At 48.3% G+C, this 15406-nt stretch overlaps 1 protein-coding gene across 1 annotated transcript in view; it reads right to left on the bottom strand.

Annotated features, from left to right (window-relative positions):
• Positions 1 to 12850, bottom strand: part of SALL3 (spalt like transcription factor 3) — a 22915-nt gene extending 10065 nt beyond the window's left edge. The window contains exon 1 of the mRNA XM_056333719.1: positions 12635 to 12850. Coding sequence (XP_056189694.1) covers positions 12635 to 12713 — 79 coding nt within the window. The 5' untranslated portion in view covers positions 12714 to 12850. The remainder of the gene's footprint in view (positions 1 to 12634) is intronic.
• Between the last annotated feature and the right edge of the window lie 2556 nt (positions 12851 to 15406).

The following is a 15406-nucleotide window of genomic DNA, read 5'->3' as shown; positions in this document are numbered from 1 at the left end:
ACCTCAATATCCCATGTTTGCTACGAACAAAGCTGCGTGCAGCTATGAATGTCGCCGGCACTGTTACAGAATGCCTTAAAAAAAAAAGATTGCCAACAAATTCAGAAATTCTCATTAAAACAGAAACAGTTACGGAAAAGAGGTAGGAGTGCAAAACAAAAGGAAACTGTAATCTTGAGATGTGCCAGTTACTTTTAAAAAAGAGGTTTTTACAGAACATTAACTATAAAATCGCTTTTGACAAAATTACATGTCAGTTCTCTCAGTCTTCGCTGAGCTAAAACTCCCTACAGATTTCAGCGGGGAGTTTTGTCTGATAAAGGTGATAAATCTATGCCCTGAATACTATTTCCTAGCCTTCCAGAGCATCTCAAACTTATTATTTCCCTGCACCTTCTAAAACTGTACCTTAAAAAAACTGTTAAGATGGCACTATGTATTTACACATTTATATATCCATTGCTTGCCACTAAATAAAAGACATGCATTTTCTATTGAGAAATGATCTCTGCATTTTTTTTTCTGATTTTAAATATTATCTACAGAAAATCCTCCTGTATTTGCCAGCTAAAAGGTAAACTCTTGTTTGAGTACTACTGGATTTTTTCCCTTCCTTCTCCTTTCGGGAGGGGGAAATGAGATGCAATTGAAAACAGTCAAATATTATTTAAGACTTCTGCACAAGGTGCTGAAGCTGTTCCACTGCTGGGGTTCAGATCGATAATATATAGCTGTTGCTAGACAATACCAGACTAATCCTTATGGCAAATGCTGCCCTAGAAACTTAAGTATCACGTTGTGTTACAAAAATATCACAGAAGATAGCGTGATTCACCACGAGAAGAAGAGTGTGCTGGCCGCAGGTATCCTAAAGCCAGTGCTGAGCATGTGAAGCCCCCTGCGAGGTGGGCGAGCAGGGTCCCCAGCATCCCCCTGCAGAGCAGCAGCATGCAGGGCACAGAGCAGCCAGGCACCCAACGTGCTCACCTCTCTCAAGAGTCTTTCCAAACTAAGACAACTCAAACAAATCCTTATTTACATTACAGATTTACATTTTCACAGTCGGGGGGTCTGATCCTCTGGTCCTTATTCAGGATCGAGTGAGTTCCCTGGCTGGTAGTACCGATCACGCCTGAAGGGACGACGTCTCTCCTAAGGCTTTCACTGGGATTTTCCAGTGCTTATTTCAAAACCTTGGCAAGCTGGGCAAGAGAGTTGCCCATTATTATTATTATCATTATTATTATTATTATTATTATTATTATTATTATTATTATTATTATTATTGCTGCCACTACAACTACTACTGCTACTATTAAGGCACGGCTGCAAAAAAGGACTGATTCTAAAAGAAGATGCAAACTGTGCAGCTCCTTTTCCAGCTTTTTATCTATATATCACTATGCTTTTGTTTAAGGAGAGCTTTCTCTAAACAAACCTTGCACAAAAGCTTTAAGTAATTAGTGATGGATTCAGGCAATGTAGCCATTCAAATATGGCTGTCCTCTGATCTAGAACGAGCTGATCAAACACCAGCAAGCTAATTATTTCAGACATTGTACAGTAATCACCAAGCCCATTTACAATCAAAACAGGTATTATTTTCTACACTAGAAGACAGGCTCTTGATCTATATATGTCAAAACAAATATATATAGTGTGTAAGCTTCCAAGAGAACCTCAAACTACTGATGTCCGCTGGCAGGAGGCACCGATAGGGACCTGTTCAGCACCCCAGGACGACAACCAGCCTGGGGTACCAATTCACACACTCGAAGGAGCAGCAGTTTGCATCCGACATGTAACTTGTGAGAAAGCACCAGTGGAACGCAGCAGCGCGGGTACCTCTCAGACGATCGGTGCTGGCTCTGCTCTCACGGGAACACGTGCCCGTTCGTGCTACTGCAGGGGCACCAGCCTGCGCCCAGCTGAGGGTCACCTGCCACTTGGGTCTGTATCCCTCCTGCCCTCCGCTCCCAAGCCCCAAACCCAGGGAGCATACTTTTCAAATGACCAATCTAAGTTCATTCAGCTCTGCATCTGTCTTGAAATAGTCAAGGACTGCTGCTGAAAAATATTTTAGAGCCATTAGGGCTTTTTTGTTCCCCCACATCAACTTCAAAGCAGGCACAAAAAGAACCTCACCATAGTATTTTCCATGTAGGATAAACGATTTTGGCATTTCTTAAGAAAACAAACAAGTTCAATCTCTCTGAAAGCTGCACCTCCCTGCCCTGGTAAGCAAGCAGGTGACACAGGCGGCACTGAGGGAAGCGCTGTTTTGCCATCGGTGACGGTGACAGTACACTCCCTGCACAGCACGCTGGGGCCACTAAGATGCTTCGCAGAGTGACAGACCAGGGGCTCAGTCCAACGACTCCTACCCAGAGAAGCAGCCTTTACTCGCACTGGGAACCACCACCGAAATAAATGGGAGCGAGAAAGTAGGAACCAGTCACACAAACAGCACCCCTGAGGTCCTGCCCCAGAGAAGCACTCCACGGGGGAAAAAGCAAGACTGAGAATAAAAACTGCTGAATATTTTTTAATGTCTATAAATGTGCGTTGGAGAAATGGACATTGCCCTAGTATTTCACAAATAAGGTTTTTAACATCCCTGTCAGTAGAACTTATTAATACGGAAGCACCAGGGTACTGTATCTGCTGTTGCTTTTGAAGTGTAAGTCTTCACCGGCTTCAACAGGGAGTAAAGCCTGAAAGCATACGCCTCCCCACAAAAGGGTATTTTTGTTGTTTGGGAAAAGTCGATCACTTTATGAGTGACAGAAAGAAATACCAAAATTTTGTAGTTACTCCAGATTATTAAAAACATTAAAGGTTAAAATATTAACCTAAAAATTATTTTTTGGGTCTAGTTACAGCATATACCAATTACAGGAAAACACAGCCTTTTGCATACTTCCTTATGATTTACAGTTTGCTTCGTTTTCTGATAAACTATGACGTGCTTAAATCCACCACGTACTGAAGAATTTAATCTTTTCATTTTCCTGAAGAGAAATAGTAATTTTTATTCTTAGAGTGAGGATGTGGTGCAGTAAAAATTTGCAGGGACTTTTCCGGAATTAATCGAGCACTTGCTTAATCTTATAGACATGGGCTGAATTTTGCAGTTCTTAGTTACACAAAAGGTGTTGAATAGGAGTTTTGTCAAGCAGTCAGGATCTCAGCCACTAATAACCTCTCAGTTATTTTCTTTTTCTCATTAGTAGTCTAACAGCTAACAGACTAATCTGAGGCTGCTACGGGATACAAGATGAATTACAGCACGTAAAGCTTACCCTATGAAAACAGGTGAAAAACGGCAGCAGCATCTCTCAGGTGGTACCCAGGGCAGGGGGCTCAGCGGGTACCAACCGGTGGAGCTGCAGGGGCCCCAGCAGCGCTCTGGCGCTGGGCATCGCTGGGCTCTGGCCCTACGATCAGCCCACAGAAACACAAACGCAGCGATTTTGAGAAAGTCACTTTGGGCTGGAGCTGCCCGAGGCTGCTCAGGTGCTCTGCTGGCTTGGCGAGGGGGGTACGGGGGCTGGCACCCCGACGCAAGGGGTGTACAGGGGGCTGGCACCCTGAGGCAAGGGGGGTGTCGGGGCCTGGCACCCCGAGGTGAGGGGGGTACGGGGCCTGGCACCCCGAGGCTTTGCTCTGCCCCCTTTACCAAGCTCACCGGCCCCAAGGCATCCCCAGCTGGAGCAGTGCATGGCTGCAGGGAGGATGGGGATGGCCTGCTTCCTCGCATACCTGAGGAAGGGAGAGGGCTCAAAGGGTGCCGCAGGTCCCCCGGTCAACGTGTAGAGCTGAGAAAAAAATTGCCACAGCTTCTGACCTCATGCATGCAGGATTTTTCAACCCAGCTTTACTAATTCTGAATTTTTATCGCAGGCATATGTCTGTCTGCCCTGTGTGAGAAGAAAGCCTCTTGCATGATGTGCAAGGGAAAATACAGTGAATGTATGCTTCCAAAACGCTGCCATCTACTTCTGCGACACAGACTGAAATTAAACATCGCATTCTAGTCAGCTTAATTCTGAAAACGCATGCTGTCTGTGAAAGGCCCCCTTCACTAGGGCTAGTTGCTTCCAGCCCCGCAAAAGCCCCAATCAAACACCGGGTTTCATCTTTGCTCCAGAATCTTTTGATTTTGTCTCAACTTAAATCACTTGTAGTTCTGTACACGTGAATGGCCTGAAAAGCACCTTTTCAATTATATTAAATGAGGACTACTGCAATCAAATGTTCCCTGACAATTGGGTATTTTGTTGTATTTTGTTACTCTGTGTCACAGAGCCCCCAAATTACGTATGATTCATAAGACACTTGAGTAAAACCAGGTAAGAAAACCAACATTTTCTAGGCTTTCATCTATTTCATGTTGCTGATTCCTTCCTGAAGCATTCAAGCAATGTAAAGGAATCCAACAAATGCGTGAGCAGAATATTTTCTGAAGCTTCTTTTTGGGCTCTATGCAGTAATAATAAGGAAAGCATAGAAAAGTGTTGTATGAATTACTATTACTCCTATGTTCAGAGCTGCATAATTGAGACAATATTTTCTACATGTGGGAATCTCAGGAATAAAAACCCACCCCACTGATCTTTCACTGAGCAGCAGTGTACAAACTGGGAAGAAGTTTCAGAAAAAACTGTGTTTGCTAACATTAGCTGATGCTAAAGATAAAATGTCTGCTAACTATGAAGACAGATGTACAAAATGCTCTCACATGCAAATCCAATAATAATTTCAAAGTGCAACTCACAGCATTTTTATCTATTTAAACAACCAATGTTATAAATAAAACTCTGAGCATGGTGCACCGATACAGGACAATTATTTACTACTATCATCAGAATACACAAACTTATTTTTGCCTGAGCTCAATTGAAATAAAATAAGAAAACATATTTTAAAACACTCATAAATTTGTTTTCAAAATTATACTCATTTGGAAACAGTAGCCTTGTAGCAACGTATTGATCCTTGAGAACAGTATTACTTTTTCCTTAGCTTTATCATCTCTTACAATTGGCGGAGCTTTTAAAGAAAGTTTTCTTAAATTGTTAGAACACGTTTATTTTCTTGCAAATTAATTCTTTTTAACTCTTTATGATAGCTTTGAATCCCATAAAAAAAAGATGAATTATCACATACTGAGCCCAAGCTGTGAAACAGGAGGAGACAAATAGAGACCCCTACTGTGTTTAACAATGTAGAAGAAATTCCAGACTCAAAAGAAAAATTTTCTGTCCTTTTTCTCAGACCACAGAAGCTGTTAGTGTGGATGTGAACAGTGGAGGGCACTCTTGCTATGCAAAACCTAGGACTGACCTGGCATGCTGGGTCTGAGCTGTTCAGTAGCCTAAATCTCAGAATTTGTTAAGTAACAGCCACCTGTGGCACAGGCACGAACTGTATTCTGCTGAAAACATTTGCAGTTTCTAATCTGTGCAGTGAAGCACTTCGTTATCTCAAACACTGGCACCTTTCTACGTGTACGCAGATGTGGAACAGATGCAAGCCTCACAAATTGTTTGGAATATCTGCACAAGGTATCATATTAAATAAGACCTGCGTTATGTTTTTCACAACCATATAAACTGCTACTCGGTTGGCTGTTACAGCATGTATACATTAATTTCGGCTTGCATAGAATTTGTGTACCAATATGCTGATGTCTGCAAGAACCAAGTTTATTTGGAATGCAACAAGTTTTATTTGGAATCCTAAAAAAAACCCAAACTAGTTCAATGCTTTTAACATAGCTGGTATGAAAAAGACACTCAAAAAAACCAAACCAAAACAAATAGACTGGTTGAAAGCAGCAGAACACTAGATTCTGCATACCTTTCCTATTTGGAAAAGTATATAATTAACTACAACTTAAACTACGCAACTGTAACACCCTGCAGAATGAAGCCAGCCACTCTCTGAACCACCACAGAGACGCTAACAGCTCTGTGCTTGGGGGCTCACAGCAAGCGAAGCCAAGGTGAGGACCAGTCCTGCATCTCCTCAGCATCTCAAAACTCAACTTACAAATACTGGCCTCAATGGCACCACTACTTTGAGTAAAATTACTCACATGCAAGGAGCGCTTGGAAGAGCAAACCCAGCGTGGTTCAACACCAGCTGGGCAGCTCAGTCGTTTTGCTCATTTACCGTTCTTGTCTACTGCTGCATTGCACAGGATAGCAAAGCACGTAAAGATCTAAACAAATTCGTTAGCTTTCACCATCTGCAGCTTTGGTGACTTTACTGCATCAACAAAATCATAAAATAAAATTATCAAATGGCACAAGCAGAAGGTATCTCCTGAAACACTGAACAGCAAGTCAGTTTTGAATAACTGGGAAAAAAACCTGGCACCTGCAGGGTTAATTAAGCAGCTCAAGATGCTGGGCTTCACAAAAGGAAACCTTTTTCCTTCTTGAAGAACTGTAAACACTTGTGCTGAACTAGATGGGCATTTGATAAGCTGTACAGCATGTAGCAAACTCCGAGGGATCTCTAGTTAACACTCAAATTCAGTGTTAACACTTAACAGAACAGTGGTAAGCCGTGCTGCCAAGGTCAACTGCACAGATGTACTAATTGTATTATGAGCTTGACATCTAGTGGCCACCCCTGGCAGGGCAAAGCAGGCAAAGGTTAAATCAGCAAGCCTTGTCAGAGCACTCCTAACTACCCACCCTCGGGGAGATCCAGAGGAAGCTTGCTGGCACTCTGCGCCCCCACCTTCTCCCGGCTGCAGGCTGAGCTCCTGCAGCAGCCCGCTGCGCGGCCGCGCAGGGCAGCGCCCACCCGCGCAGCACCCACCGCGCAGCACCCATCCCCGCAGCACCCATCCCCGCAGCATCCATCCCTGCAGCACCCACCCTGGCCAGCAGCTCCTGGAGGAGGTCAACAGCCTTCCCAAATATTTTGGGGTGCCTCGCTCTCTGTGTCAAAAGTTTGGAATGTTTTTGGTGTTTCCTTTTCAACTAGTGATAGGGTCCACTTTTATTTTTTGGGGGGAGGGGGGGAAGACATCAGTATTGCAGACAGACAGGCAATCACCACTTCAGAAGGGCTCTTTTTAGAGATTTCGCTTAAATCTCTTGCCTACCCCATAATAACTGTTGTTCATGTGTGCTCACTTAGTGTACCCTAACTACAGCAAGGAAATACTAAAGACCCCGCTCTTCAGCCCACCACTTTTCAGCTTAAAAGCAACACAATTTTTAACTGTGTTTCATGATAGTTTTCTATCACCTTTTTCAACAATTATTTTTCTGGCTTTCCCAATTCTGAAGGGGTTTTCCTTGGTAAGAAGAAATGTACTCCATGTCCAACAGCACTGTAACTGAACCAGCTCCTAAAAATCTATTTTGAGCTAAATTCTCTATTTTTTTGTTAATGGAAAACCTTCACTACATTTAGTGGGAAATTTTAAGAGGGTGAAGAAAACAGCATTCTGGCCCTTTACATTTAAATGTACAACTCAATAAAAACACACTGCTGGAACTACATTTACTCATGCTTTCTCTGAAAAATAAGTATTTCAAATTACTCGTCTTACAAATGCAGTATTATTAAAGAAATTAGTTTTACATGCTCTATTTGGGGAAACATGTCAGTCCTCAACTATTTTAATGTCATGCCAGACCTGGTTTATTATCAGCAAAAGTGATTGACTCATATCCTGACTGATGGATAGTCAACAGATATGCTTGTCCTGGCTTGGCAGTCAACAAATCAAATAAAGGAAAGATATGCACAAAATCTTCCCAAGATCAAACTATTTTTCAGAAATGGCACTAATACTCATTACTAATTTGTTTATTTTTACTCTTTTCTTTTTAAATGCCACCCATTTTTTGAATTGTAGCTTTTCCTCTTTCTTAGGGATGGAAAAGTCATTTTCAGCAGCTAAGTGTATGCATATTAATAGCTTAATTACAAAGAATTTAAACCACCACCTTCAAAATTTCCTCCCTGCCACCCCAGATGAGGAGCCCTCGTGCCCACCTCGGAGGTGGTGAGGCTTCCTCGGGATCAGCACCACCAGGTAAAATCTGACCCAGTTTTGGCTGCTTTCACTGTTACACAGACACCAGCACATCAGCTGATTGTTGTACTTTCCTTATTATTCCAAATTTTTCCTACTGCTAACACAGTTCAAAATGTAATATTTTAAAAATTATACAAATACAGATGTTACATAGTTTGAATGTTAAGCCTCTACCATAAGAGCAGAACTATTGATATAAAGTTTCAATTGTCATTTCTTATCAAAGGGGCAATTTATAGCAATACTTAATTTGGCCTTTATTTTTCAAAACAAAAAGCCTTCTCTTGCAATGGCCTCAGAACAAACATTTGCAAAAATCACCCAAGTTTTATGTTTACTGACAGCTGCTTGTGACTTCTCAAGTTTTAAAAGCAATAGCGTCTAACCGATATGCAATAACCTCTGTTTTGCACGTAGGAATGTCCTTCCAAAATGTGTTTTTACGCTCAGACGAAGCTGGCTGCTCCACAAGAGCCGCGCTGCTGCTGGAGCGAGCATGTGTGCTGTGTACATGCTCCAGGAGAATAACCGAGTGCAGTCACGAGCTGCTCAAAACTGCACAGCCCAATCCCACTCCATCAGGATGAAAAAGATCCATTAGTTTAAACTATGCTGCATGCACTTAAGAGTGGGGGTGGGGAGCAGGTCCAATGCTTAAAGAAATGATTGTAAAAGGCACATTAGAAAACTGTCATTACACAGTTCACTACAAGATATCCCTTCCACCTCCGACTAAACAACAATGCATCTTTGCCAGAAACTTCGCATGAAAAAGTCCAAAGCATCATCTGTCACCACCCTTACCAGAACCTCACTTGCACACTCTTAAGAATCACTTCTCAGCACTACAAAAAAACCCTTTTATTATCCCTACTTTAAAAACACAAACCCTGTATCTGTGGTTTAACATAAATATTAATTGGAGTTCAAGTATGTGCATTATATCTATAATTCTGATTCGTTTGTAATCTGTTGAATTAGGCAAGTGTATTAGAAATGTAATTCCAGCTATTACAATGCTTTACATTTACTGGGAAAACGAGATTATTGTGTTCTACAGGCAGTCATCTGAGTCCTGCTGCTGCTGGTTTTAAATGATTTCCATCATATCTTCTAATTTAGTAACCTCAAAGTGTGGGGTTTTTTTTAAATAGGTATCTTTTGTTCACTCTTCAACAGTGCAATTATTCAAGCAATATATCATGGCCAGCTGTTTGTTAACACTTCCTTTTGAAATTATTACAAAATACATTTTTAGCATTATCCTTCTGACAAATAATTTCAAACGATTCTGAATGTAAATCTGTAGCTGATGACATTGCTAATTATCATCAGATTTCCCACCGTTTCTCACCCCCATGACACTGCCCTGTTTGAAGGCAGTTGTGTGATGCTGTAGCCCATGCTGGCTATAAAATCATTTGCTCTGATTCTAAAACTTCTGGGCCCACGTTAGCACCAAAGTTATGGCGAGACCAGGCGACTTAAAATGCGGCCTAACACTGGCCGTGCCCCTGCTCCCCGCTGTGCCGGCCGCCTCTGGGCTCCAAGGGCCACCTTCATGGGACGCTCATTTTTAAAAGCTTCGCTTAATACAATCTATTTTGAGGCGATATTAAATGCGATTTCATTAAATAAATAATCAGCTTCGCCTGCTTAATCTCACGTTAACAACAAGTTCCACCTCTGAAGATAAAACAGCCACATCACTGAAAAGGCTCTGAGCAGCAGGCACCGCTGCTGGAACAGCTCGCCTTCTGGAAACGACAAATACCCTGGCACCCTGCAAACTATTTTTGGCCTGTTGCAAAATGCGCTCAGGAACTGTAGCAATATCTTGATTCCAGCCCTGAACAGAAACGAAGAGCACTGACTTGACAAGAAGTGCTTTAATTCACGAGATCTGGAGCGGTCATTATATCTGGCCTATAAAACTGCTTTCAGTATAGCAATCGTTAGGCTTCCTAATATAATGTGTAAATGATTTACACCACACCACAGTGCACCAGATAGCTCCTCTGCTCGTGTGTCCTGCCTCCACCTTACTCACATTTCCCAAATGAAAGTGCAAAACCAACAGCACTACTTTGGCTTGTTAATTGTTAACTATGCAGGGTTTCACTCTATTAATTAAAATATGTTTTAATAAAAGGAAACATAGCACATTTTGATAACGGCCTTCTAAGGCTGAAAAGTATTTACATTGTTGCATTTTAGGGCTGCTGTGAAAGCCGATTTTGTGCTATTCAGGGACCACAATAATAACGCTTTAAAATTCCTCACTGGGATGCAATGTAGTCCTTTTGATGGAAAGACTGTCTTTCTCATTCGGCAGAAATAAATCCATTCATTTGATCATGTAGTCATTGAGGGCAATACAAAACAAACCAAGTGTGAGAAATTCTATGTGATGAAGTAAACAAAACAAAACCCCCCCAAAAAAGGGAAAAAAAAAAAACATTTCCATGACAAAAAGATTCTTTGTCCTTAATCTACCCACCATATGCAAGCGTTTCTTTTTAGCATATCTCTTGTTCTAATCTCGGGTGACATGGCTACATAGATAAGATTCACAAAACAAAACAAAAACCTAGTTTAACAATTTTTTTAAATTTATTGACTTGCCAGGAGTGTCATAATGAAGTAGCAGCGTTTTATTTTTCTGAGCTGAAATGGATTCAGAGCATGTAAAAGTTTATAATGCCAGTGATCAATTCTTAGTCCTAGCACCCACCCCAACACAGGCTGGGCTCAACAAATGTTGTTGACATAATAAAATTCTAATTCTCATCTGTTTGCCTATATTCAATTATTTTATGCGACCACCATTTCCTAAGAAAAAAAATTATTTTTTTTTGCAGATGCCCCGCTCTGCTCCTCGGCTGTGACACACGGGAGCGTTTCCCTGTGCCTGCTGTTGTGAGCACCCCAGTGGCTTTTCCCGGAGCGGTGGCAGTAGCCCCCTTAGCAGCCCTGGCCAGGGTGGGACTCCCTCCCTGGCTCCCCAAACGCCCTGGGAAGGAGCAGGAGGCCGAACGATTTGCCAGTCTGACAGATGTTTTAACCTGATGAAGTGGATTCACGCTGCCTTAAGCTTCAGGGCTGTAAAGTTCAGATACAATAGTCAAAATCCTCCTCGGGCTGCAACTTCGCTGCCTGGCTCTCCCCACGGATGCACCCTGGAAGTCATTCTGGGTTTGAAGCAGAAATGGGGTTTTTCTTTCTTTCCGAAGGGAGGGAGAGGGGGCAGAGAACAGCAGAGCCAGGGCCTACACCGCAAGCAGAGAACCTGGGGCTCCCACTCGGCCAGGCGAGCAGCTGGGCGAGCAGTGGGCTCTGTGCACCGAGGAAAAGAAAAACTTTCAAGTGGAAGCTCTCAACTTAGCCCAGGAAAGTGCGCGTGGGGTGTGGCGTGCTTTTGCAGGCTGCAATGCCAAGGGCTACTAAGGAAACTAAAATAATTTTTAAAAAATTAAAAAAAAAAAAAAGGAAGGAAAAAAACCCCTGCAGCCCTCCTCTCGAAAAAAATACAGCACAGTGGAGACAGGAGTGACCGCAGCCCGCAGCCTCGCCGCTCTGGACACTTGTTCACCAGCAGCCTGGGCACCCAGATGCATAAAAGCGAAGCGTGCGCGTGCCTGCGTGCGGGGAGGGCGCGGGGAATGGCGGATGGGCGAGCCCCCCCCAGCGCCGGCAGCGCCCGCCGGGGGCGCCCCGAGCCCCCCGGGACCGGCCACCCCGCAGCACAGCCAGGAGGCCGGGGGGGAAAGGCGGGGGTGGGTGGGGGTGGTGCGGCCGAAGAGCTCAACCTCCTCGCAGATAATGCAATGAGCTCCGCAGCCCCCGGGGCGCCCTGCCCGCGGCCCCCGGGTCCTCTGCCTGCGGCCTTCGGGGTTCCCTCCCCGCTGCCGAGCAACGGCCCCCCCGCGCCGCCGGGGCAAGCGGGGGCAGCGGCCGGGGCAAAGCCCCCCCAGCCTGGGCCGGGCTGCCCGCGGGGGCGGCCTCTGGCATCGGCCGCGGCGGGGCTGCCCCGGGATCCCCCCCGGAGCTGGGGACCCCCCCCGGCCCCGGAGCCCGCAGTCCCGGGCAAGGGCATCCCGGCCGCCCCAACTTCGCTGCCAGCGGGGCGAGGGGAACATGGCTCCTGTCCGCACCGGTGTGTGTGTGTGTTTGCGTGTGCAGGAAAAAAGAGGTACCCGGAAAGCCGGGGGGGAGCGCAGCGGCGGGAGGCGGCGGCAGGCGCTGCGCCCGGTGCCCGCTCCCGCTCCCGCAGCCGCCCGAGCCCAGCGCGGGAGGGCCGGGCCGCCGAGCCCCGCCGCGGCACCGCGCTGGTGAGGCCAGGCGGGGGTACGGGGAGGGCCGCGGAGCCGGGGGGTGGGCGGCAGAAACTTGGCTAAACTGCGAACTTCTCAGTTCCGCTGCCTCTCCCCCAGCTGCTCTAATTCCCATTCTCCCGCTGCAGAGCGATCGCGCTCCCCTGCTCACCATCACCGTAAACCCACCTAGCTCGGCCGAAACGCGCTCACAAAAGAAGAGAGAAGGAGAACGCGGCGCGGGAGCCCTTACCGTGCTCAGAAACTACCTCCGCTTGCAGCTCTTCGTCCGACTTGAGATGCTGGGGTTTCGCTTGCTTTCGACGAGACATGCTGCTAACTGAGCCGTCTTGACTCTGCTTTTTGCAGTGGCATCAGCGACGCGGAGGTGGGAAGGGGGGAGGAATTGGGAACGAGGGAATGGGGCTGGAAATAACTGTTCGCAAATAAAAGTCGAGTTGCAAAACAAACCAAACAACAACAGAAAAGGCAACCAACCAAGCAAACAACAACAACCAACAAAAAAAAAAGAGAGAGAGAGAAAGAAAAGGAAAAAAAAAAAGGCAAGGCTAACCAGCCAACCAAACTGGGAGTGAGTGGGTGAGCGGGTGAGTGGGTGAGCGAGTGGGGGATTAGCCGGGCGGGGTGTGCGCGGTGCGGCGGGGAGTGCGCGGCGGGCTGGGGCGGCTGCGCGGAGCGCGCATGGGGCTCTGTAATTATGATTGTGAATAATGCATGGCGATTAATGGTGCTGGGGGCGAGCGCGGATTGGCGCGGCTCCAGCGGACTCAGGCTGCATATGTAAATGAAGGACGGGGCTCCGCAATTAGCCGCTTCGCTCCGCCAAATGATGCGTCTCCCCGGCACCGGCAGCGCCGCCTGCGAGAGGCACCGACCGCGGCGGCGGCAGCAGCGGCGGCGGCAGCGACACACACGCACCGCGCAGGAGGGCTCTGTTTTGCACACACTTTACACAACATATGTGCAAGGTTCACTTGCTGAGGGAGGTCACGATCTTCGCTTTTCTGTCTTTCTCTCTTCCCCCCCGGCTCTCAGTTTCTTTTGCGCTGCTTTTTGCTTTCTTTTCCGGCGGTTTTGTGTGTGTGTGTGTCCCTTCTTTCTTTCTTCACATCACTCTGCGTCCTCTTCAATCTTGGTCTCTTTCCCCAGAAGTTGGTCTGCAAGGCATCTGATTTCTGTGTGCGTGTGAGTAATTTCTCCCCGGGAGGAAAAGAAACTTTTGTGTACGCTTTTTCCGTGTTCCTTTGCTGTTCGGTGCCCGTGTGCGTTGCTTTGCTCTTCTCTCCCTTGATCTTCACACGCCTGCCTTTAACCCGTCCTCCATCCCGCCTTCCCCGCCGCTCTCTGTCTCCCCTTCCCGGGTGACTTTTGTTCCCTGCTCCCGGAGCCGCACGCACGCACACGCCGCGGACCTCGGGCAGTTTTCCCTTTCACCTCTCCTTCCTCCTTCTTTGTCTTGCAGCTTCTCCCTCCGAGCAGAGCCTCCCCGCTGGTGGTGGTCACTTCCTGTTGTCCATTGGTAGGAAGTTTTTTTTTTTCTCTCTCCCCCTCTCGCCCAGGTTGCAGTGACTTTTGGTGCCACTCTCGGCCCCCCCGGGCCGCCGGTGCCCCGTTAGCTAATGACAGCGGTCCCGCGTGTGCGCCGATGAGCAAGTCCTCGGTCTCCAGCAAACAGTATCGATCCTCTGGCAGATTTGGGGGGGTGGGGGGTGGCGGGGGGTGTTGTCGCAGGGGTGACCCCCCCTTCCCTGCCTCGCCTCGCTCGCAGCGTGCCGGCGGCCGCTCCCTGCGCGGCGGCTGCGCCGCTCGGTGCTGCGCTCCGTGCGGAGGAGCGGTGCGCGCCCCGCGGCCGCTCTCTCTTTCGGGCAGATAAACTTTCAAGTTTGGGAGCGGTGCGGGTCAGACGGCGGCTCCTCCTACTCTCCTCCTCCTCCTCCGCCTCCCGCCGCGCCGCCGGGGCTGCCGCCGGGGCTGCCCCCAGCCCGCAGCCCGCTCCGCTCCCCGCCGCCGCCGAGCCTCCCTCTCCGCACGCCCTTTCCCAACAGCCGCTTTTCTGCCAGGCCCCCCCGTTTTTTGTAAAAGTAAGAGGGGGGGCGGGTGGGGAGGGGGGGAGGGAGAGCCTCCCCCCCGCCGCGCTTTCCCCTCTCGATCGCATTACAAGTTGCCGGGGAGCCGGGCTGAGCCTCCCCGCCCCGTCCCGCCGCCCCGCGTCCCCTCCCGCCCCGTCCGGCCCCCGGGGAGGCGGGCGGTTCCGCAGCCGCGCAGCAGCCCGGGCGCTCCGGCCTCCGCCGCAAGTTGCCGCTCCGCTCCGCGCCGCCGGCCCCGCCGCCCCCGCCGCGCTCCCATGGCGGGCAGCCGCCGCTAGGATGTACCCGCCGTCGCCGATCGCCGCCGCGCCGCGCTGCACCGCGCAAGGGCCCGCGCTGCGCGCACCGCCCGGGCGCGCCGGGGCGGCCGGTGTGCTGTGGAGGCGGGGGACTCCGCCAGCGGCCCCTGCCACCCTCCCTGCTGGCGGTTTTTATTGTTTATTTTAAATTTTTTATTTTTAATTTTTTTAAAAATGTATTACTTGTTTCTTATTAATATTTTTTAATTATTTAATTTTTAATTGTTAATTGTTAAATTTCTTTATTTTTATTTTTTCCCCACTTTTTTCTGCTTTTTCCTGAACTCCGAGGTGCAGCCCGGCCCCCCGCGCGCCGCTCACCCCACCCCGTGCCGCGCTCGGCGGAGCGGCCCCGGCGCCGGCCCTCGGCGGGGCGCACAGGCGCAGCCCACCTTGCCGGCCGCAGCGCGGGGGCGGGAGGGCGGCGGGCAGCTCCGCGTATGGGGCCGCGGATCAGTGAAAGGGATTTCCTCCTAATACCCCCGGCCCCCGTAATCCAGCCCTAGTCCTTAAACACACCGACCCCGGCGGCTGCGGAGCGCTGCGGCGCAGCTTTCCCCGCCGCCCGCTCGCTGCCCGCTGCGCGGGGGTGGGCGGCTCGGGCCGGCGGCCCCGTCC

The sequence above is a fragment of the Falco biarmicus genome, chromosome 3 (genome assembly GCF_023638135.1).
Source record: "Falco biarmicus isolate bFalBia1 chromosome 3, bFalBia1.pri, whole genome shotgun sequence".
Classification (NCBI taxonomy): Eukaryota; Metazoa; Chordata; class Aves; order Falconiformes; family Falconidae; genus Falco; species Falco biarmicus.
This window is presented reverse-complemented; position numbering and strand designations above follow the sequence as displayed.